The sequence below is a fragment of the Emydura macquarii genome, unplaced genomic scaffold (genome assembly GCF_026122565.2).
Source record: "Emydura macquarii macquarii isolate MOO-44397 ecotype Brisbane River unplaced genomic scaffold, CSIRO-AGI_Emac_v2 contig_2897, whole genome shotgun sequence".
Classification (NCBI taxonomy): Eukaryota; Metazoa; Chordata; order Testudines; family Chelidae; genus Emydura; species Emydura macquarii.
Genome location: NW_027133034.1, coordinates 60,200,938 through 60,224,830, shown reverse-complemented (window position 1 = coordinate 60,224,830; position 23,893 = coordinate 60,200,938). Strand labels below are relative to the sequence as shown.

At 41.9% G+C, this 23,893-nt stretch overlaps 1 protein-coding gene across 2 annotated transcripts in view; it reads right to left on the bottom strand.

The window, feature by feature from the left end:
• The window catches only part of PLPP1 (phospholipid phosphatase 1), a 111,341-nt gene that overhangs the window by 36,652 nt on the left and 50,796 nt on the right, over positions 1-23,893 (bottom strand). For both annotated transcript variants that reach the window (XM_067568586.1, XM_067568587.1), the window contains exon 3: positions 23,067-23,347. In XM_067568586.1, the coding sequence (XP_067424687.1) occupies positions 23,067-23,347 (281 nt within the window). The remainder of the gene's footprint in view (positions 1-23,066; positions 23,348-23,893) is intronic.

Below are 23,893 nucleotides of genomic sequence, written 5' to 3'. Positions count from 1 at the left end.
AGCACTGAGGACCATGAAATGTGATCCCAGAAGTCCTAGTTCCTGACAAAAGAGAGTACAGCACAAGTGTGGATACAGTTGAGTGATATCACTCGAGCATGGCTTTGCAGGACAGCTGCCCACACCAAGGTGACAATCACTCAAGTTAACTCTGCACTGAAGACACATCCTTCGGCTACGTCTACATTGCATGTCAGTTGCAGCAGCGTACACATGGCTAAGTGGCACAGCGAAAAGTGGACTGCATCCACATTGTGGTGGGTAGCTACATGTGTCAGTGAAAGGCTATGGCAGGGGGAAAGCAATGGAGCGGAAAGGCTTTGGCAGTGGGACCCTGTACTGCCACATATAGTGCAGACAGGGAAGACACTGCTTGGGTGAGTAGAGAGCTGTGTGTACCCACAGGGCTCAGGCATGTCTTTCCTCTACTCTCCTCAGCAGTACCTTACCACCTACAGGGGGTGCTAGAGGGGCATGTAGTGCATATACTCTACACACCAGCAAGAGGAGTGTGCAATATAGACGTACCATTAGGAATAGCTAACAGTTGCCCCCAGGATGCAGCAGCTCCCACCTGTCACTTCATGGCAGATGCAGTGCTACAGAAACAGCCTCTGCTGCTCCCGGTTCTCCCACTCTGAGGTCAACAACTGGTTGGTGGATCCAAATGTCAGTTCAGGGGGTGGTAGATAAGGGTCAGGCAACCAATCAAAACAGCCCCAGAAGAAGCATCACCCACCCCTTCAAAAAAACAAAACAGGAAAAACCACACAGCCAAACAAGTTAGTTGGTTTGTCTGTTTGCTTGTTTGTTTTTAAACATGAAAAAGTACAAACTAAAGAAACTGCCAGACTGGCTCAGACCATCAATCCATCTAGCCCAGTGTTCTCTCACTAATACTGGCCAGTACCAGCTGCTGCAGGAAGAATAAATCTTGCAGCAAGCAGTTATGGATAACCTGCCTCCAGAGAAAGTTTCATCCAAAACCCTCTCACCATCCTCCATAGTTAACGGTTGGTTTGTGGCACAAGCTTAAGAGTTTATATTCCTTCAACGTGTTTAATCTTTACTTTCACAACTCTGGATATTCTTGTCATCCATACACATCTAATATTTTTTGAACTTTGATATTACTGAGGCCAAGAGCTTAGTATGTTGCAATGTGCAATGAATTCCAGAGTCTAAATGCGAGTGGTGAGTTCACGCATTTTCATTTGTCAGTTTTGAATTTGCCAGCTTTCAAATTCATTCTTGTATTAATAAGGAGAATTAGAAGTTCCACATCTTCCTTCTCTATACCATTCATTCTTTTGTATACTCCATCATGTCATGTCTTACCTGCCTTCTCTCTAAAAATTATGCACAAGTCTGATAAGCGAAGCATTTTTAAAAAAACAAAATAAAACAAAACAAAAACAAAAAAACAAGAAGTCCAGAAGAGACCAAACACTAAGCCCTTATGTACTTAATATATATCCTCAGGTTAGCTATATTTTTATAGTCAGTCATTACAATACCCCTGTGAGATAGGCAAGTATTATCCCCATATTACAGATTAGGAAAAGGAGATCAAAAAGCTAAGACTTGACTAAGGCCAAAGAGTCCATATTAGAGCAAGAATTAGCACTCAGAAGATCCCATGTCCCAATCCCATGATCACACCACACTTTCTAGGTGTCAAACATCTAGTAAAAATGGTAGAGGACAAAGTCAGAACATTTCTTCTGATTCAGAAGTCCAAAGACACGGAGAAACTGTGTTGCATCAGCATTACATGGAACTTCAGTCATCAATTCAGATTAGTGTTGGTATGGCCATTTTACAGTCAATGTTTTGACACAGCATTTCCAATGTTTCTGTTTGAGGAATATACAGATTCCCAAATTTTAGCTGTAGAGCATTTCCCCACTTCCAGGACAGAAAGTCTGCTATTAAGAAAATCCTAGCAAAAATGCCTACTGTTGAAGACTAACTTCTTCACCAGCCACATACACAAGTTGTTTCCAAATGGTTTTCAGGGGGCCTCTGGAATGCAAGTGGTAATTCTGCTGGGTTCTAACGGACTGACAATGTGTTAACCTGTTAACCAACCACAGCATAAGCCAGTTTTCACATTTTCCAGTAAGACTGACATTTACCTTTATTTTTAAATGCAGAAATAGGCTCATAATAAAATATAGATGCCTTTTAGTAGCACTGCAGCTCATCAGTTACACCAGAATTGCAGCACTGTGTCTTACAAATGACAAGGCTAACTGACAACTGCAATATGCCATTTAAAAACTTTTTAATCTACTGAAGATATTATAAAGCTTAGCATATAGTTCCACAGTTCAGCCATGACTACATCAAAGACAGCCCAAACCAAAGGCCAAATGATTGCAAGCGACAGCATTAGTCAGGAGGCCGTTCTCAGTGTCTTAACTAAACTGTTCACAAAGCGCTGTTGGATGAGGTTTTGATGATTAAAGATCAAAACACTTTAAGTCAACAGAAGCACTTATACCAGGAATGGGCTGGCTCCAGATTTCAAAACTGCATCTTGATTTGTTATAGTTTAAGAGCTCCATATGTTCCCATTCCCATTTGCTTCTAGAGAATCACTGTTTCAGCAGTAAAAATTAACATTCATGGATTCATATGGGTTGGTGCCATGATCCATTACAACCTAGATAGGAGAGTTTTATTAAGGGGCTTGGTCACTACCATACGTACGTCACTTCTTCCTTCCAAACTCACTCCTACCCAACATTATATATTGGTGTCCAGGACTAGTAACAGTGATAAACAGATTAGAAGTCCACAGGAAGAATGCATAGGATTGAAAAAGTTCCAAGCCAATTAAGTTACACCTTGAATAAGAGAGGAATACAGAAGTTACCCTCCTTCTCCTCCCATCTCTTGAATGGGGCTAATTTAAAAAAAACAAAAACAAAAATCACACTCTGTGTTCAGTAATGAAAGTTTTTATTCCTATCACAGTTTGTTCAGTTCCTCAGCTCCCGAAGAGCTTGTGCGTGAATGCCTTTGCCATTTCTAATGGAAGAGCTAATTAAAAACTAGCTCAAAATGATTGCTTCAGACCCAGTTATCTGCAATCTAAGCCGGTAAAAAGCCTGTGTGTTAGAGTGCACAATTCATCTAGGCCGGGAAGTTTTACAAGCACTCAAGGAAGTTTTGCATTAGATTGATAAATACAGCTATTGTTTGAGACACTTCCTCAAACTTCTATTGTTAAAGGACTGGGTTGTAACACTGAAGGGATTATGTATTACCAACATGCAAACTACACCCTGGAAACTCTGCAGATACTGATGCTTTTTATATTCCAGTTACACGAAGAGGAGAAAAAGGAAGACTGAAGAACGTGGGAAAGAAAATAAATTGCCAAGTAATGGCTATTTACAATCCCTCAGAATTTCACACAGTTACCTAGACTGCACAGATGTGCAACATTAATAAAGCTTGTGTACATGATTACACAGACTTTTGCAAGCATTAAGAGACAGTAACAGAAAAAGGCTATTCTGTTCAGCATGCCACTTGGGTTTGGTTCATCTAATCTCAGCCTTCCTACTTTTTCCATTGTGTTCTTAATCCTTTAAAATAAAACAAAGTTGTCACTTGAATAATCACATACCCTGTTAGTGACTGTTCTTCTGCACGTTATTAAAAATCAAGCAGTGTGTGGGACCACGATCAAAGCAGTTCTCTCAGTTGACAAGGCTTGACTGCATCTGAGCCCCCCCCAACTACTAAGCAAGTAGGAACTGACTGCTATTCCACCCCCATATTGATTTCAACATTTGCAAAACATCAAGGTAAGAGAAAGATTACTTGCCCTTAAAATTGACAGTGATCCTGAATACATACTTAATTGATCTGCATTTCATGATTATACAGACAGTCTGCTCATCTACACCTAAACTGCAAAGTGCTCCCCAGTATCAGTGTCTTTTCACATCGACCCCTAAAATCATCCAAATTAGTATACCAGGTCCAGTCAATATAGGTAGTTTGTCAATATTTTTAATTATTGATTTCAGTATCTACATATAATTGCAGTATGCTAGGTAATTTAATCTCCCACTTAACCACCATTTGACATTTTTCTCATCTTATTGTCAGCCTGATTATTTATGCCAAGTGCTGTATAACAACTAGCATGTACCTTTCCTGTGTGTGTACCAGAGATGATTGAGCAGTTGGAATTATTTTAAGAGGACAGCCTCCAAATGAGAGAAATAGTGAACATGAAGAAAGCATTTTAAAGAAAAGTTTGGAAAACTTTTCTGCTGATCAGGTAGACATGGGTCCCAATTCTATAGTTAAGGTTACTGAGTTTTTCCACTTAAAGCAGTCATTGCTGTGTTTGACTTAGTCATCTCTGTGATCAAAGAGGTGACTAAAACTACCACATTCCTGTACTTTTTGAAGGCATTGTTCCTACACTGCATGTCTTCTACATTTATAGGAGAAGCCCGTGAGAAAACTGAAATGGTCACAAATGCCATAAGCAACACATTAATTCATCTTCCCAGTCAGATTTGGCACACTATATAGCTAAACAATGATGTAGACACATCTCTGGAGACATTTTGATGCATGATACAGTCAGAGGCTGCCCGATTGCATAAGTAAACTATTTTGTTATGCTCAAATGATTAAGTGCAGTATGAACGCTGACAAAACTAAATTTCTAAAAACTATCCTAAGTTGATTAATAAAGGTTGTATTGATGCTAAGTTGTTTGTCTTTTGATAAAAAAATATTTAACCTTTAAAAAACAGGGTTACTTACCAGTAACTGTTGTTCTTTGAGATGTGTTGCTCATATCCATTCCAATATAGGTGAGTGCGCGCCCCGTGCACTGATTTCTGGAATGTTTTTCCCCCTTAGCAAGCCCCATAGGGTCGGCTTAGGCGCCCCCTGGTGTACCACGCTCATGCCGTGGTACATAGGGCGCCGCCGACCCCGTGGGCCCTCAGTCCCTTCTTTCTGCCGACTCCAACAGCGGGGACGGAGGGTGGGTGTGGAATGGATATGAGCAACACATCTCGAAGAACAATAGTTACTGGTAAGTAACCCTGTTTTCTATCTTCGAGTGATTGCTCATATCCATTCCATTATAGGTGATTAAATAGCCATACCTTGGAGGTGGGTAGGAGTCAGCATCGAGCTGTTCTCAGGAGTACGGCCCTGCCGAAGCCCGCGTCCTGTCTTGCCTGCTGTACGATGGCGGAGTGGGACGTGAAGGTGTGGACTGAGGACCAGGTTGCTGCTCTACAGATGTCTGCAGGGGCACCCTCTCCTCATCACAATGGCCGAAGCCATGGCCCTGCTGGCGTTGTCCGCTGCATCGCTGGCTGTTTGTAAGGCAGCCCCTGCCACAGTAGCACCCTCCTGGATCACTGTGGCAAAGTCTGCAACCTGGTCCTAGGGCAATGCCTGTGCAAACCTCTGCAGTGAAGACCAGAGATTAAGATTATATCGGCCAAGGAGTGCCTGGTGATTCGCGATCCTCAGCTGCATGGCCGCAGTTGAATAGACCTAGCGGCCAAAAAGGTCTAATTTTTTTTTACAGTCTTTGTTCTTGGGGTTGTTGCCTTGGGCCCCCTGTCTATCTCGCTGGTGGTTGTACAGATATTCAAACCCCTCCACGGGGATGTAATATTTTTTCTCGGCGCCCTTAGAGGTAGGGGCAACCAAGGCGGGGGTTTGCCAGAGGGCCTTGGCCAACTTCAAGACCCTCTCATGCATGGGCAGGGCAACCCTCGATAGCCCTGCCACCCCCAAGACCCCGAAGAGGGGGTCCTCCTCCTCCGACAGCTCTTTGAACTCTAGATTTAAATTGCTCGCCACCCTCTTGAGCAGTTCTTGGTGAGCTCGAAAAATCGGGCAGTGGTGCCCTATGGTCCCTGGCGGCTGCATCATCCAGGGACAAAGAGGAGGATTGTGGGAGGGGCCCCATGGAGGGACCCTCCTCAGGATCCGACTCCTGCTCGGAGGGAGGGTCCTTGTCCGGCTGGCTCGGGGGGGAGGGGGGTTGGGCCACGGATGAGTGTACAGACACTGTGCCCTGGCCCATTTGGGCTCCCCAAGGACCCCAGTACGGCCACTGCCATGGGCCTTGTGGCCATGCCAATGCCGGTACAGGTGCTCACTGGGATGCCTCTTGATGGCGGGCTCGGGACCTAGAGCTGCTGGATCTCCGCTTGCGGCCCTTGGCTAGTGAGCGGTCCCGAGAGGATGACGATGATGATCGTCAGTGACGACGCCTACGGAGCTGGCGGGGGGACGAGCTGCTGTAGGAGCTGGTCGACGACCGCCTTCTCCGCCTTGACTGTTTGCAGCGATGTTTCCCACCTCGGGACTGGAAGCGGTGCTGACGGTGCCACCGCAGCACCGACTCCGAAGAGCGCGACTGACTGCGTGGTGCCGTAGCTGCCGGTGCCGAGGACTCGGGTGCCGTCGTTGCCGGTGCTGAGGACTGCGGCGCCGGGATCCTCGTCGGGCTGCATGCCGGAGATCTGGACCGGTGACGAGGTCAATGGGCATCCTTAGGCACCGGGGTCGGTGTCGGGCTGTGCGCCAGGGATCTCAACCGGTGCCATGCAGGACTCGCTACTGGAGTGCGAGAGCTGGAGCTACAACCCATGCGTGAGGCGGGACTGTAGCAGCATTGCCTGGCGCATGGACCTCTCGACCGCCCTCGGTGCTGTGGTGTCAAGGAGCTCGACGACTCAACGTTGGAGCTGGGAGGGGAGCTCGCACTCTCGACCCTCCGGGGGGGGGGGGGGGGGGGGGGGGGGGATCTAGACTCCTGTCTCTGCCACCCACCGGGGCCACCCAGCGCGGGTTTACCCCAAGACGCCGGTCCCTGCACCCGCGGCCGAGGGGGGGACGGAGGCATGGGCATGCCCATGAGGGTGCGAGCCGCAGCAAACGCCTCCAGCGTCAACAGTCCTTGCAGGGGCGCTCCCCCACCCCTAGGAGTCAGGAGGAGATCCCAGTGCTGGAGTAATCTCCACGGCACGTGGCTGGGGCATCTCCTGACTCCCCGCTGACTGGGCGAGCAGTGCAGGGGAGTCTCAGCGCTCGGTGTCCTTCCCCTTCTTGCGTTTCAGCACTGATTGATTAATCGATATCAGTGCCGGTGGAGCGCTCCGCACCAAGGAGACGCTCGGTGCCGCAGGGGAACGCGCTGGTTCCGAGTCTGGCCGAAGCGCGGATTCCATAAGGATGGCCTTTAAGCGCACGTCTCTTTCTTTTTGGGTGCGGGGCTTGAAGGCCTTACAGATCTTGCACCTGCCTTTTTGGTGCTGCTCCCCAAGGCAGCGACCGTGAGGGTCGCTCACGGGAAAAGCCTTTCTGCACGCGGTACAGGCTTTGAAGCCAGTTGAGCCAGGCATGGCCCAACCTCAAGCCCCTGAGGGCTATCTATCTAACTAATCTCTAACTATTAACTGCTTAACAACTATACTTCACAGTATACTAACAACAATCAACAGTTCAACAAAGGGGCTGCTACTTGCTGAGGCAAGAGGCAGACGTTCCAGTAACTGTCACAGGCGGAAAGAAGGAACTGAGGGCTGCGGGGTTGGTGGCACCCTATGTACCGTGGCATGAGCGTGGTACTCCAGGGGGCGCCTAAGCCGACCCTACAGGGCTTGCTAAGGGGAAAAAAGGTTCCGGAAATCAGTGCACAGGGCGTGCACTCCCCTATATTGGAATGGATATGAGCAATCACTCGAAGACAGAATCAGAGACTTATTTTCTATTCACTGACAATTCAGTTCAAAACTTGATCTAAACTCTGCTCCATATGAAATGAAATTCTATCCTCTCTTGGCTTCTGCATGAACAGTTTCCAAAAGAGAGTGAGGATACTGCCTCAGTAGCAAAGGTTGTATAGGATATTTGAGACAGAAGACCATTAACACTGTACAACAGAAAAGTAATCAGATCCTGTATAACTCATATACAGACAGACAGACATGCAGCCCTTATGTATGTGTATCACTAAACAGACACTCAAAATTCCAACTCAAGGGAACCTATGTAGATGGGTTCCCAGCTGTTCTTCCAATCTAATAGGCCAAAATCAGCCTACTGATACACATGAACAGCTCTGATCAACAACTTTTATGGGTGTTGCATGTGCATAATAGAGGGCAAAGTTTGGCCACCCGTTGAAACACCTACAGATATGCTGAAATAACAGGTTCATGACAAAGTTGAAACATTAAACTCCTGGCAAGTGAGCAGCGAAGGGTAATGCCTCATTTCAACACACACCAGCCCATCATGGTCAACAACATGTGGAGTTCTCCCCCACTTTTGAAAATTGGGAATTTTGTTCGTGTTCAGATACAAGGGTTATAATGTATTAATACCTGATTTATTTGAACTCCTATTCTATTTCCTACTACAGCATTTATGAGTTGTAATATTAATCTGTACATTATTTCTGGAATTACTGTAGTGTCAAGGAGCTCATTATGCTAGTACACTGTACAAAGAGAACTAAAAGATGGTCCCTGTTTTTAAGTTGCACAAATGCCTGATGCTAACACTGGAAGGAAGTGGTACACACCCAGAAGTTTTCACAACCGAGAGATAAGTATGCTCAGATGCATTTATTAATGCAGTAGTTTACACATGTGCACACGCGTACATGCACGCGCGCACACACACACACACACACTCTCTCTCTCTCTTACTTCAGCTCACAAGCCTTAACACCCAGACTGAAGCGGTACAATTCTACTTTGAATTCTGACACAGAACCACCAGCAATGCACACAACTGAGTCCTGGCAATCACACCACCACCCTGATGGAGCTATGTTAACTACAAACAACTGCAGAAGTGAGGTCCTAATGTGTTGTTTGTACAAACAAAACACCCCTAATGACGTCAGCCTCAAGTTTTCCCTGTTTGTACACTGGAAATAACACCTACCTATCTCAAAGGAACAGTGCAAGTTTGTGCTTTGTATCACAGGACCTTTTTATAAAACATTATGTCTCTACAAAATGTTTATAAATTATAATCAGAAGTACATATATAAACTATAGCTGCATCTGCTAGCTTAACGTACGGTATCAAATTTTAAATGCAAAACAGCTTTATTATTATGTGCATGTTTTCCTATATACTAAAATATGAGAAAACCACTCATTGATTAGTTGTTTATTTACAAACTAGGCCTTTAAAAAAAAAAAAAAAAGAAGACGCTACTCTTCCCTCTGCTACCTGCTCACCTACACTTTAGTTGAAAAATTAATTGTATGCCATTTTTCATAAGTTTAAAAAAATATATTCAGGAGAGTTTTCCTGCCGGCACTTTTAAAGTACCTTCAGGAAAATGTTTTGAATAATTTTTACAAAAACTGGACACATCAGTTATATCTTGCTCCTGATATTCCACTGCAGGAATATAGAAATTCTAACTTGGCCCTGTAGTGATCTCAGGTTGTTCATAATTGGAGGGCTGAATACGTGCCCTCAAGGAAAAGGCTGGCGGAGGGAAAGAGGAGTAATGCCACAAAATCAACACCTTCCACACAGCTCCCTTCCCACCCAACCCATACAACCCCAATATTGCTCTTCTCTATTCAGGACAGCAAAGGACACCACTGAGCACCAAGTGTGAATGGGCAAGAAAAGTCATCAACACAGAAGAATAAAGATTTACGGCTCATCCAAATACAAGAAGTTGCACAGTTTTAACTGCCCGTGTTAAAAACAATACAATCCTCTTAGCACGGGCAAAGTTCTGTAGTACAAAGGTGCTTACACCAGTTCAGTTATTCCTCTTCCTGTGTGCAAATAAGTTCCACTTGTATGAAGCATCTTTATACCGACAGAACTTCATCCACACTAGGGGTTGTGCCAGTATAAACATATCCGTACAAAAACAAACCATGCCCCTACTCAAAAAAAAAAAAAAAAGAGTTCTGCCAGTACAAAAAAAAACTGTTTAGACCAGGCTTCAGTTTTCCAGGAAAGAAACAACTTAAGGAGTTGAGGTCAAAGGGAAATTACAAAGCAGGATAGGGGGGAAAAAATGGTTTTTCACATTGTAAACTTTTACACAGAACAGAGGAAGTGGACCAAAAGTAATCTATTGTTATAAAGTGTTTAGCGTTACTTGTTGCCAGCCTGGTAAAATGTCAGCAGCATCTGATTCTGCTATGGAGCAGAACACTTTTTTAGGACTTTATTTCACTGGCTATTGGTAGCAGGTGTCCTGGAGATGCATAATAAGATTGACAAGATTGAACACGAGAGAAGAGGATGTGCTGACCAATACTTCCTTGCTCCACTGATCGGCAGATAAAGAGCAAGATTAATGCTAGTGGCACAAAAGACCATCAGTTTTAGGAAGAATGGCACTGCAACAGCAGTCAGATGAAAGAATAGAAATTAGGGAGGAACAACAAGTTACAGAACAAAGGGCTGGGTATTTACCAGGACTATATATCCTCAGAGCAGCATGATATAGTGATCCAAACACATGACTCAAGGCCAGAAGCTAATGCGTTCTGATGCCAACACTGAGAAGAGCCCCCCACTAAGGTCTCTAGAGAAGTCATTTATCCTCTTAGCCTTTGTTCCTCCCACATCTCCAAAATGATAGTGCTCAACTTGTGGGGATGGGAGAGGATTAACTAACATGTGCCCAGTGGTTTGCAGACTGAAAGCGTTAAGTGTTATTAGCCCCACATCTAGCAGAGAGAAAACGTAGTAACTATTTTCACCTCTTGAGTTTAACGGCAGTTCAACTGAGAGAGTTCATTTTGCTTGATCCAATTGATCTGCACAGCAAGCATGTCCAGTTATTCTGTCAAAGAGTAAAATCAGCCTTTACAATACCTCAGTTAAAATAACTAGCCCATTGATAGCAAGTTACCAATGACTGTTTTATACCTTCTACTCCAACTGTATCTTGAAAATTAAGGCAGAGATGGACACCAAAACATGGCCCCTCCTCAGTCTACATAGGATAGGCCTTACAAGTATTATAGGAAATGTGCATGAAGCAGAGTTTATATTCTTACTGTGGCTAGACAACATGTACAAGGACAAAGCACTTCTAACTGTATTCAGACATGTTCTAGCCTCCAGCCAGACCCTGGGGTGCAGTGTGGGGGCATTAGGCCACACCACCTGCTTAATCTGAATCTGATGAAAGCTACAAGATAGGCTTGGCTAAACTGAGGCAACCGATATCTCTCTGTGCTGGCAGGATAGTGGGCATAGCGACGGGTAGGAGGATGTGACCAGGACTTCCCCATACCCACCTGATACCGTATTGCTGTATAGGCTCCTTGGAGCCACTAACAAACAGATAGTGTACCTTAAGCTATGTCTACACAAACTGCTACAACGGCACAGTGGAAGTGATAGAGCGCTTCAGTGTAGACACTTACTACAGTAACAGGAGGGGTTCTCCCATTGCAGTAGTTAATCCATCTCCCCAAGAGATGGTAGCTCGGAAGAATTCTATTGACTTAACGCTAGCTACACCGGGTGTTCAGTCATCACAACTATGTAGCTCAGGAGTATGGATTTTCACACCCCTGAGCAACACTGCTGGGTCAACTTAACTTTTTAGTCGAGACCTGGCCCTAAAGTAGCAACTGGGATGCTCTAGGTTACAGCAGTAGACCAGCTTGATCTGTATACTCTACCACCATTCCTGCGCTATGCAGTCCAGAGCGGAGGATATTTGGCCCAGATGCTCAAAAAGGTTTTTAGGCAGCTGATTCTCATTGAAACCAATGGGAGCGAAGCATCTAAATACCTCTGAGGATCTGGGCCCTAGTGTCTACTTGGACAACATGGATTATTCTAGTATGGCTTGGCTCCCCCCCCACGCAGCCTAGCTACATATTTAGGACCCAATCTAATCCCAAAACAAAAGCATTTAAACTGTTCTTAAGCATGCTCTTTAGACACTTATGTCCCCATACACACACTGTCTATGATACACATCACAATGAAAGTATCAAATCTATACAGTAATTAAAAGTCAAAGGAAGGATTCAGTGTCATTTCAACAAAGAGAAAGGAACGCAGGAGTTTGAATACATTTGAGATTTGCCAGCAAGAAATGGCCAGGAAAAATATTGAGGGAATGTTATGTGCAAAGAGGAACTGGCAAGGGTCATATGGTCCACCTGTTTCAACAGTGCAGATAATAAATGCTAACATTTTCCTTGAAGATTTGGAACAGAAGAGCAGAGTCAACCATAGTAAAGTGAAATGTGCCAACATCATCTTTTATAGGACTGGGGAAAAGACAGCTAAGTTCTATATATATATATTTTTTTTTTTTTTTTTTTTTGGGGGGGGGGGGGGGGAAAGGAGAAGAAAGAGAGAGAAGAACCACCAAACCAACCAGTTCTTGTACCCAAAACTATGTAGGATCAGGAACTGCTTGGCTTGGGGGATGAAGACTCAATTCACAATCAATGTGCTAAAGGGAGTGAGTTGGACACTAAGCTAATGCCCCAATTACAATTCACAGTCGAGAGACTGAACTGGAAACCTAGGCAATTTAAAGGAGTTTATTAAAAGCAGTTCAGGTACACCTGCCACTGAGTCTCCTTGACAATTTTTTTGTGGTTTCACAATCACATTTGCCTGTTTACAAAAAATGCTTTCCCCTTCGTATGGGAAACGGCCACAAAAACAGAAAAGCAAATCGACTCTGCAGCCAATAACAGGCAATCGCAAAATGAATTAAAGTGAGAAGTAACTTTTTTTAAATTCCCATAATTTTTAATTATAGTATCATAGGAATCACCTGCACTAACCAGTGAAAGAAAAAAGTTTAAGTTACTGTCCCTTTAAAGCAAAAGCTTTTATATAGTTCAAAGCGAGTCTATTCAGGACAGATCGAGTAATAATACTGCACTCTTCTATAGAACAAACACTTATGATTCCTAGAAAAGGTAACAGTACATTTAATAATGGTATTCAATATGCCTGACCTTTAAACAAAAATCTTTAATGCAATGTTTGCAATGCCAAGTTTATAATACATAACAAAATTGGCAGCACAAGTCCTATATTAAATTCTAAAAATATTATAACCTGTATATAGCACATGCTATACAGTTACAATGACATTTTAACTTCTATTCTAATGCTCTTTTCAGCTGAACATAAAACTTTCTCCTGTAGTCCTAGATGCATTGTAGAGGGCTTTTGTTTTTTGTGAAATAAAGAAAAGAATAGTCTAAGCAGTTGGAATTCTTAGTCTGTTCTGAAATGAATCTACCAACTCTGCATTTAGTCCTAATATATCCCTTTCCTACAAAAATATAAATATCAAACACTTAACCAGTTATTGGGGATCCCCTGATAAAGCCTCTCTGCTGGGTTTCAGTTCCCTCTGCTTGGAGAGCAATCCCCACTCAGCCTTACGTACAGAAGAAGAGATAGCAACACGTATGGCTACCAACGTGACTCGGCAGGAACCAATTATCTCCTGGCACCAACATTTGCTAACAGGATCAGAGGAACCCTTCTGTCATGTCGTTACTACGATACACCGCTCAGGCAGAGTTTGTTTTTCATAAAAATGGGCATTATGAAGAGGTGCTTATTCACACATTCATTTATAAAAATGCCCTCAAAAATCCAGTCTAGATCAATGAAATTATGCACAACAATGACTTGAAAATTCAGGGTCGGATTCTGATCTATTGTACAATCCTGTTGTGTTTTGTATACAAACTCATATTCTGATCTCAGCTATACAATCCCATTGTGTTTTGAATACAAGCTGTGTGTATGAAAAATACAAACTCTTTCAACTGTGTTGTTAGTTTATTACTAAAATTATAAAATGAACTTTTAAGTTAGTTAAAAGTAAATCTATTCAAAGACATTTTACCAGTTAGTACAGCAGCATAAACACAGATAGAAGGTTTTATAAGAAATTCTAGTAACTCTCCTTCCACCAGACCCCAGGGAAAAGGGAAATAAAGACTCTCACTCTCATAGCTTCTGCTGGTAAGCCTCTGCCCACTTACCGTTCTTATTACTAACTTCCTCATGAACAGTGTGTGGGACAACTAGTTGAGGGCTAAGATGGTGGAAAAGGTACAGTGGACTGGTGGGGAGCTGTTGGCATGGACAATGTGAAGAGACAGCAGGCAGGGGTTAGGAGTGAATGGTAAGAAATGGAGAATTATGTGCACTGGGAATGACAATCCTCCAGGCAATTCTTCCAGAGCTTGCAAAAAGGTATTGAACCAACAACTCTTAGAAGGGCCAAGTGGAGGAAGATAGGGCAGGAGACCAAGGGAGAAGACTACCTCAGACAAAGGAAGGCAGAAGCAAGTGAGACCGTACGTGGAAGTGGTCCCCTAGAGAAGAGGACAGAGAGAGCACCAAGGAAGCTGAAGGGAGCAGAGACTGCCAGTCTTTTTCCATACCTCATTAGTTTGGGCACCATCGTAAGAACGGCCATACCAGATCAAACCAATGGTCCATCTGGTTAGTATCAGGGCAATTTCAAGTGATTCATCCCATTGTCCAGTCCCAGCTTCCGGCAACTGGAGCTTTAAGGATACCCAGAGCATGGGGTTGCATCCCTGACCATCTTGGCTAATAAAGGATAAGTTAATAGCCATTGGTGGACCAATCTGATTCTTTTCTGAACCCAGTTATACATTTGGCCTTCACAACATCCACTGTTGTGAAGGCAGCAAGTTCCACAGGTTAACTGTAGATGGTGTGAAGAAGTACTTTCTTGTGTTTGTTTTAAACCTACTGCCTATTAATTTTGTTAAATTAATTCTGATCTTGCGTTATGTGAAGGGGTAAATTATACACCCCTATTCACCTTCATACCCCTCATGATTTCATAGAGGTCTATGATACCCTTTCTTAACTGACTAGTCCCAGTCTTTTTATTCTCTCTTCATGTGGAAGCTGGTCCTTATTCCAGAGAAGAGCACCAAAAAGGATTAGGGCTTTCTTCAATTTTCCACATCATTCCTGAAATGTGGCACCCAGAACTGGACACAATACTCCAGTTGAGGCCTATTTAGCGCATTTTGAATTTTCATCTTATTCTCCAAAGCACTTGCAACTCCTCCCATCTTGGTATCATCCTGCAGCCTTTATAAGTGTACTCTATGCCATTATCTAAATCAAAATATTAAAATATTTTCTCTTATTAACAATTCTCTTCCTAATAGTTCCTAACATGATTAGCCTTTTGCCTGATGATGCATATTGAGCGGATGTTTTCAGAGAACTATCCACAATGACTCCAAGATCTCTTTCTTGAGTGGTAACAGGTAATTTAGACACCATCATTTTGTATGTCTATTTGGGATTATGTTTTCCAGCATGTATTACTCTGCATTTATCAATATTGAATTTCATCTGCCATTTTGTTGCCCCGTCGCATTTTTGTGCAATCCCTTTATAACTTGTCATAGGAAGCTTAACTATCTTGAGTTTTGTATCATCTGCAAACTTTGCCACCTCACTGGTTACCCACTTTTCCAAGTAATTTATGAACATATTGAATAGCACAGGTCCCAGTACAGATCCTTGGGGGACCCCACTATTACCTCTCTCCATTCTGAAAATGTACCATTCATTCCTACCCTTTGTTTCCTATCTTTAACCAGTTACCAATACATGAGAAGACCATCCCTCTAACTGCTTACTCTGCTTAACAGCCTTTGGTAAGAGGCCTTGTCAAAGGCTTCCTGAAAGTCCAAGTACACTAGATCAACTAGATCACCCTTGTCCATATGCCTGTTGACCTCTTAGTAGAATTCTACTAGATTGGTGAGGTATGATTTCCTTTTACAAAAGCCATATTGGCACTTCCCCAATATATCATGTTCATCTATCTGCCTGTTTGCCTGGTACTGACATTAGGCTCACCAGGCTGTAGTTGCCAGGATTGCCTCTGGAGACTTTTTTAAAATTGGTGTTACATTAGCTATCCTCCAGTCATCTAGTGCAGAAGCTGCTTTAAGCAATAAATTATATACCACAGGTAATAGTTCTGAAGGAATTTCAAAAATAAAATTGCAAAATTCCTGCGTGAAAACTATCTGGTCCCAACCACATATTGCAACAGCCACTCTTTCCTACCTGAAAAGCAAAACATTGAGACTTTGGACAAGTCATTCAACTTCCTGTGTCTGTTTTCCCATCTGTAAAACAGATAGTGATGCTAGCCCATTATGTAAAACAGAGACCTACTAATGAAGTGTTCTATAGTCTAACAGGAGTGGCCAACCCACAGATCGCAAGCCGCATGCGGCTCTTTGCTTATATAAATGCTGCTCAGGAGCTGCAAGTGGCTCTTTGCATGTGGCTCTTTGAGACTGTAAGTGAAATTGATCTGCTGCTGCCGAAATTGACGCATCAGCCTGAATTTTCAGGGGAGGGTAAGAGAAGTGTGGCTCTTCCCGATATCTACATCTATTTTTTGACTCTTCGTCTCTGACTGGTTGGCCACCCCTGGTCTATGAGAACTAGGTATTAACAGTAAAACAGTAGCTAAGCACCATTTGAGTGGATTAGCTTTAGTGTTTATGAATAAAGACTGACAATCAGCACATAAAATGTTAAAGGTTACTTCTGTATATGGAATGTGGTATCCTGCAACAGATTCCCCCCCCCCAACAGAAAGGCAGCCAATTTGCAGAATATTGCTTCTTTGCATACTCATCCCATCCCACTACAAAATCCGTGATCCGTTGCCAAGGCTCAATCTGGCTCCATCTGTGCACATCCATATAGACAGAGTTTGTTTAAAAAGGACAAATGTTTGTCACAAGTTGAATTCACTCCCTAACTGAGTGAGGTTCTAATGCTTTATCTTTAACAACTAGGACAGTCAAAAGTAAGCAAAGCACCATCTCAAAACAGTCTCTATATCAAGCAAACTACAATTATAACATTTCTGTATACAAAACAACCACCCAAAAGACAAATTTTTATGCTTCAGATTAGTTTACAGAAAGGTGGTTTTTCTATCTTTAGGAAAATGACTGCAGTTTGCTTCCAAGCTTTTCCTTATTTTACTCGAGGTATCTAGTTTCCTTTCTTTTGCTAAATCAAGTTATGTGTAACTAATTTTAAACTTTTTATATATAGTTTTCCAGGAAGTGTTGAGATGAGAAAGTTCAAGTAGCAAAAAGACTTAGAGGATTTTAAGAATGAAAATGGCTACAAAAACTTTATCAAGGTAATTCTGAATTCTAAACTGGAAGAGTGGTCTGAAATCAAGATTAAAGTCAATACAAAAACCAAGTGCAAAGTACTATTCTTGGGAAAGAAAAAAAAAATCATAACAGTAAGAGGAGGATTTTGTGGCAAAATTCCTGTCCAGTGTATCACATGCTACAAGGGTCCCTGCTACAAAATGGATGGGCTGGCTAGGCTGCCACTTAATTTTTAGAGGCCTGTATAGGGTAGGATTAAGCTACATTCAAGAACTCCTTGAGCCTTGTCTTAGTATGTACCTGTGCATTGACCTCCACCTACATTTTAATAATCTCAATCATATCTTGTCAAACAGTAGCACACATTCCTCCGCTGCAATACACCCTGCCAGCCAATGCTCTCCACCTTTAAACATTTTTGGAAAAGGAAAGCTTTTGGCAAGATCAGCAGTTGCTTATTTTTTACCTTGTCCTCAAATTCTTTTCACCCTTTTATATTTGCATTGGCCAAGTTTCTAAAGGGGCAGTGTGAAGTTTGCACAGTACTATAAACAGCCCTGTGGCATATTAACATGTGGGCAGTTAAGCCAGATTCACAGGTGCAGGGTGAATCCAGCCCTACCAGTCCTTCTGCTGTCTAGGAGGTGGCAGAGAGATTCCTATGATAACCCCCTCACTTTGCCACCAGTATCAATAGGGAAGCCAGGGGGGAAATCCCAGCCCCCTCCCCCGCGCGCGCGCACACACACACACCCCCCCCCTGACCAGGACTTCATCTGCATTTAAGCAGCCTAATTTACACTAGAGCCTCTAACATACATCCAAGGACCAGCAGTGGATGCAGCAGCCCCAATTGGGGAGCACAAACCTGACATTTATAGCAACCTTGCACCCTCCCAGTAGGGTGCTCCTTATCCAAAGCAAAGTACAAGGTCTTATGTATTTTCACAGATGGAGATAATTAAATCACTCATCATAAATAAGGAAAAGACAGTAGCTGGAAGTCCAAGACCATGGATAAAATCCTGGCCCAACTTGAGTTCAATGCAAGTTTTGCCACTGATTTCAAGGTTGCACAGAGCATAACACAAGGTATAATTGATCACTCCATTATGCCCTTTTCACTCTAATGGAAACCATTAATATTTTATACCAAATATAAACATTTTTTAAAAATAGACGGTCATTTTCTGACAGCTATTTAAAGAGCTTCCACTCTTATTTTCTTACCCATACGTCAGTTCCTGTATTTACACACATGCAAGCATGGAAACAATGGTGTGCATTTGCACAAATATATAATTTGTGTATGTTGTGAAAAGTTTGCACATCAAAGACTTTAAAAAAATAAATTAGCAAGTAGCATTCTATAACTAGAAGGAGACCAAGTACAACTTTTGTTTTACTAGTTTTATTTATTTAGTGTTACAGTTCTGGCAGATTAAAAAGTCTACATGATTACTTTAGAAAAAAGTAGAAGAGCTACAGAAGTCAGTTTTCTATGCAAGAGAAACAATATTGTTCTAAATATGCTAAAAATACACATACTATTTAAAAGACTCTGTTGGTTAGTCTGTGTTAGACTTGTACACCGTATTTGCTTCCAGGAAAGGTTTTCATTCAAGCAGAGTTTTAGAACAAACTGATGTTTAGCCAAAAGGAAAAATGTGTGACTCCAGACTTTTAATTCTGGACACTTGCAAGTATGTGGACAAGATTTCAACATACTGTTACATCTTTTTTCAGTCATGGAAAGGCACAATCCAGTATCAGACCATTTGATAAATGGACTTTTTGTCAACAGAGATTTCTCTATCTTCCCTTTCTCCCCACAAAGAGAAATTAATACATTTTGCAATACTTCTAACCCCACTGGGCCCTTGTGTCTAATAAAATATAGCAAAAAAGTTTGAAAAACAGAACAAAACAATAGCAGCTTTGGAAAAATGTAAAGAGCTAGAGCCCCAAAAGATAAGTATCTTGGATATTATGTACATTTATGAGTATCACTAAGATTTAGGCACCTATATAAGAAAAAGTCCCGAATATCAGGACTGTCTCTATAAAATCAGGACACCTGGTCACCTTAATGTAATCCATTCACTATTCCAGGTACTATTACCCCCCACTCCCTGTCTGAACTTCTCACATTTGCTTTCTGGTCACCCTAGATTACACTGTTAACATTTAATCTTCTCTACTTTCCATTATCTTTCAACAAGCCAGTTAGTTATGAATACTGTGAAATGGAAAATGCTTAGAATGAGTGTGTCACTAAATATATACATCAGGTGTATTTTATGGCTGGAATATATTTATTTTGGGCTCCATAAGAAAACATTTTCAATTCAGCTGTCTGAAGTATCTGGCTTTTGCACACAAGGCTTTCAGTTCCCACCCATGCCACGCAAACTTCACAAGCACAGACAACCAAGACTTGATATTTCAGTCATTCACTTAGCTAGATCTTACAGTAGCAAATTTCTAGAGTCTAGGTTAACTCACATGGCTATGTTTGTGTGTCTGATCACCACAGTTGTGGTGCAAGTTAGGATTTTGTAAATGCAGTCTGCTTCCTAGAGTCTTAGGCCTGGTCTACACTTAATGTGTAGACATGACTAAGTCAATGGAAGAATTCTTCCGTCAACCTATCTGCCACCATTTGAAGAGCTAGATTAACTACAACTGATGGAAAAAATCACTTCCAACAATGTAGGAAGCACCTACATTATGGTGTTGCAGTAGCACCTGCAGAGCCATAGCTGAGCTACTGTAGTGTAGACATGTCCTTTAGTGTCTTGTTAGGATCTGATTTTTAAGGTTATTTCATACCCCCACACACGCGTGCGCGCCTAGGTGTCTGACTGGCCATTTGTGCATTAAATTGCAACACCACTAGTGCAAATATGCCTGCAAGCTGTCAGTTCTTTTTTTTAAAACTGAGGGTTAATAAATTCATTAAAACTATGTAGGAAGCGGACTTTAGTTTTAGGATTAAGTAATTCAGTAACAGTGATTCAACAATGGGAGCCCTAACCTGCCTCCTCCCCTATGCCATTCGTGTACACTAGAGCACGTATGTGCAAACACAGTTGAATTTTAAAATTAGGCTTTATATGTCCTCATGTGATATCGGAGTGAGGCTAAGTAGGGTTCCCAGGCCCTGTATTAACTGAGGAAAACACCAGCAGTGACACTGATATATAAATACTCCCTCCCCCCCCCCCAAAAGCAGGTTTGAAGTGTTCATAATGATATTGCTCCTGAGAAATGAGGCAAGCCAAGATTGCTGAATGCCAGCAATAGGATGCAAATATTTTAAGATCAGATCTTTAGATACCTAACATTTATTTTTCCACATTCATTTTTATCTATTTTAACTTTTACAGCCCCAGTACCATAGTATCTGAGCTTTTCAAACTTTAATGTATTTATCCTCACAATCCTCCTGTGAATTAAGGAAGTGATGTAAAATGGGGATAAGGAGGTTTTGAGAGGCCAGGTTCAGAAAGGAAATCCAGGCAGAACATGGACTTGAAGCCAAGTCTCCTAAATCCTAGGCTAGTGCCCTAACCACTACACCATCGGATTCCAAGATAGACAGGATCTGGATCATCAGGGATTTTGCACACTACAATCAACTCAGCTAATTCAGTGTTCCCCAACCCCCAACAAAGAAGTCAGACCAAAACTGCTCATTTCTCCCTTCACTCCAGTCATCAAACCTCCCCATAAAAGTGCGACTTCTTAAAAGAGAGGCTAGTTCAGCCACGGTCTGAGCAAATACCACTGAGTTATACCGGAGCTGCATCTGGACCCTGGCTCCGTGCTGAATGCAATTCAATCCTTAGTATAGTCTCCTTCAATAGGCTGAGTCTGTGCAACTTCCTCCTCCCACTCCCCACTTGGAAAGACACCAATCGAGTTCTTAGTTTCAGACACAACTCATCTATTTTTCTATGTTGATGTATAACAAAAAAAAAAAAAAAAAAAAAAAAAGTGTCCCATGTAGCAAATTTTATTTTGAGCAACAATGGCCAAATAGCTCATGCTGAGAAAGGTCATATGAAGGACAAAACCGGTTTACTGACAAAATGAGCTTGCAGAACCTACACATTATATAAATAAAAATATAGCAATATTGCACGCGTGCGCGCACACATGCACACAAATAAGGCAATAGTTCTTCAACAAGTCATTTAAAATATCACTTACCTTCCCTTGCTTGATATGAACTTCAGAGTTAGTTTTTGGCTGTTACAAAACCAAAAATTGTATTTAACTAAAGCAAAGCTGACAAGATACCAAGAAACCTGAATTAAGGTATCATACTGCCAAGATCTTGCCTCTGCACCTGTTTACCTCAAGACACTTCTATTTCTCGGTTTTTTCAACCTTTGTAACAATGTTAATACACACTCACAAATCAGTTTTAGAAAATTAAAAAGAAAAAAGGCAATTCCTCCTAATTATTCCTGCTATTTAAGCTTGTTCTACTATAAGCCAGAGTTCTTTGGAAAGTTCAATAGTCAATGTTCCTGGAAAAGAAGCCAATGCCTTATAAAAAGTTTCAATGACAAAAATTTTAATGAAAATGAGTGTCAGTTTTTGCTGCCTTTTCCCTGCCTGAAGCTGGCAATCATAGAGGAAGTGTTTGATTTAAAAAAGTATATAAAAACAGGACCTACCTTTCTGGAAAGAGACATAAATGGAGTGGGTCTTCTAAGAATGGGTATTCTGACTACCCAGAGCTACCTACAGGAAAGAAGTCTACCCAAGAATTATGGTCTGAATGAACTCAATCTAACTGAACCAAGACAGCCTTTGGCCACAATATAATAAAAACAGCCCTGAGTACAGAGCAAAAAAGTCATCTACTCTACAGTTCACCCAACAGACTAAGCTGTAGTTTATCTACAGAGTACATATTTAAATGAAGTGCTATTCATACTATTACAAACAAATCTGTTATAATAGACTAAAACAATTTCCCAAGGAAAGGACCAAGTTCTATCATGCAAGATACATACAGCTTCCAGGAACTTTAATGGATGTTGTGCGTGTGTCAAAGGACAGAACCTGATCACAAATGTATTCAAATCACATTTTTCCCTGGTTATAAGGGGCTAAAATTTTGGGAAGAGCTGGTTAGTGCAGAAGTGGAATGATGGAACTAAAGAGATTTAAAATTTCTTCAACTGTGAACATAACTCTCCCTATTAAACTTCACCGACTTTTTTTTTTTTTTTTTTTTTTTTTTTTAAAGAGACAAAGCTATTTGGGCTAGATAATGGACCAAATGCACGATACTAGCCTCTTGACTGTTGTATATTTTATACAGATGCATCTGTTTTTAAATTAACTTGTTCTTCTATTTTAAATATGAATCAATTGTTCTCCCTTCCTCAAAGCTCCCACCCCCACCCCCTGCCCCAGACAAGCCTGGGAAGGCAGCTTTTCGACTTATTCACTGAAGGAGATATACAGTGGTTTCCTTTTCAAATGGATCCTATTTGACAGCCCCCAAAACTGCCAATTTAAAGGCTGGAGCACATCTGTTATCACCCAAAACTGATGAAGAAAAACAACTGTTTATAAGCTGAAATCCTGTTCCTATGACTTATACAGAATACATTTGTGAGTCTGGGAAAGAAGAGGAAGAAGTAAAAAAAAGACTCTTGTGCCTCAACATGTGCTTTGATGTTCACTGTATGACTATTATATCACTATGTTCGTTCCAGTGGACTCATAGAACATGTAATAGTAGAAATCAACCCCTCAAACCCTCATTTGTCTCCAAGGATTTACAATACGAGATACACCCCGAAAGTATATTAGGTTACTCACCTTCCCTCATTAACTTTTACTTTGTCTCCTTGACATGAGAAGTTTTCAATGTAACCTAGACTGCAGTTGATTCGTGTCCAATCAGGTTGGCATATAGCCAGGAAGTGGGGCCGCAGTCTACCTATGGAGTACTTGGCAATGTCCGTCAGGGACTGGCTAGCAGCCGCACCAAAAATGAAGGTCCCAATGGCTTTGTAAATAGTGGCTATGTAGTTATTTCTGACAAACGAATTCGAGTGCAAATGATTATAACAGACAGACAGGGCTTCTCCTACGATTATCTGAAAAACAGAGATAAAGACAAGTTAAATAAAGAAACCCACCCATATCTCCTCAAAGTAAAAAACATCAACAGTTATCATAACCCTTAGCTGCATCAGTACATGTGTAATTTTCTGGTTTAAACCTTGTATAATTATTAAACTGGGGGAAGCAGCAAAAATTTTCTGGGAGTCACTCAAGTATAAATTCCAATGGCTGAGCCAATGTAATTTTAAATATTCATATACACAGGAAAGTTCTCTCTCTTTCCCTTCTGTTCAGTTGTAATGGTGATAGTTTTAATAGAAGCACTGAAAACTTGAGGTTTTTCCTAAGAGAGAATTAAAAAAAAATAACACAACCTTTCCCACACTACTTCACACTGGACTTGACGGGTAGCCCCCTTCCTAAGAGACATTTTATTCCAAGTTATGTTTCTATTCATTCTTAGCCTTCTTCTGAACAAATAGCATCGTCAGCTGTGCCAGAAACCTGGTGGTTTTCAAAAGTCAGGAACTTAATTGAAGGGGCTGAACCTGAATACTGGTGCCAGAGGTGCTAAAGGC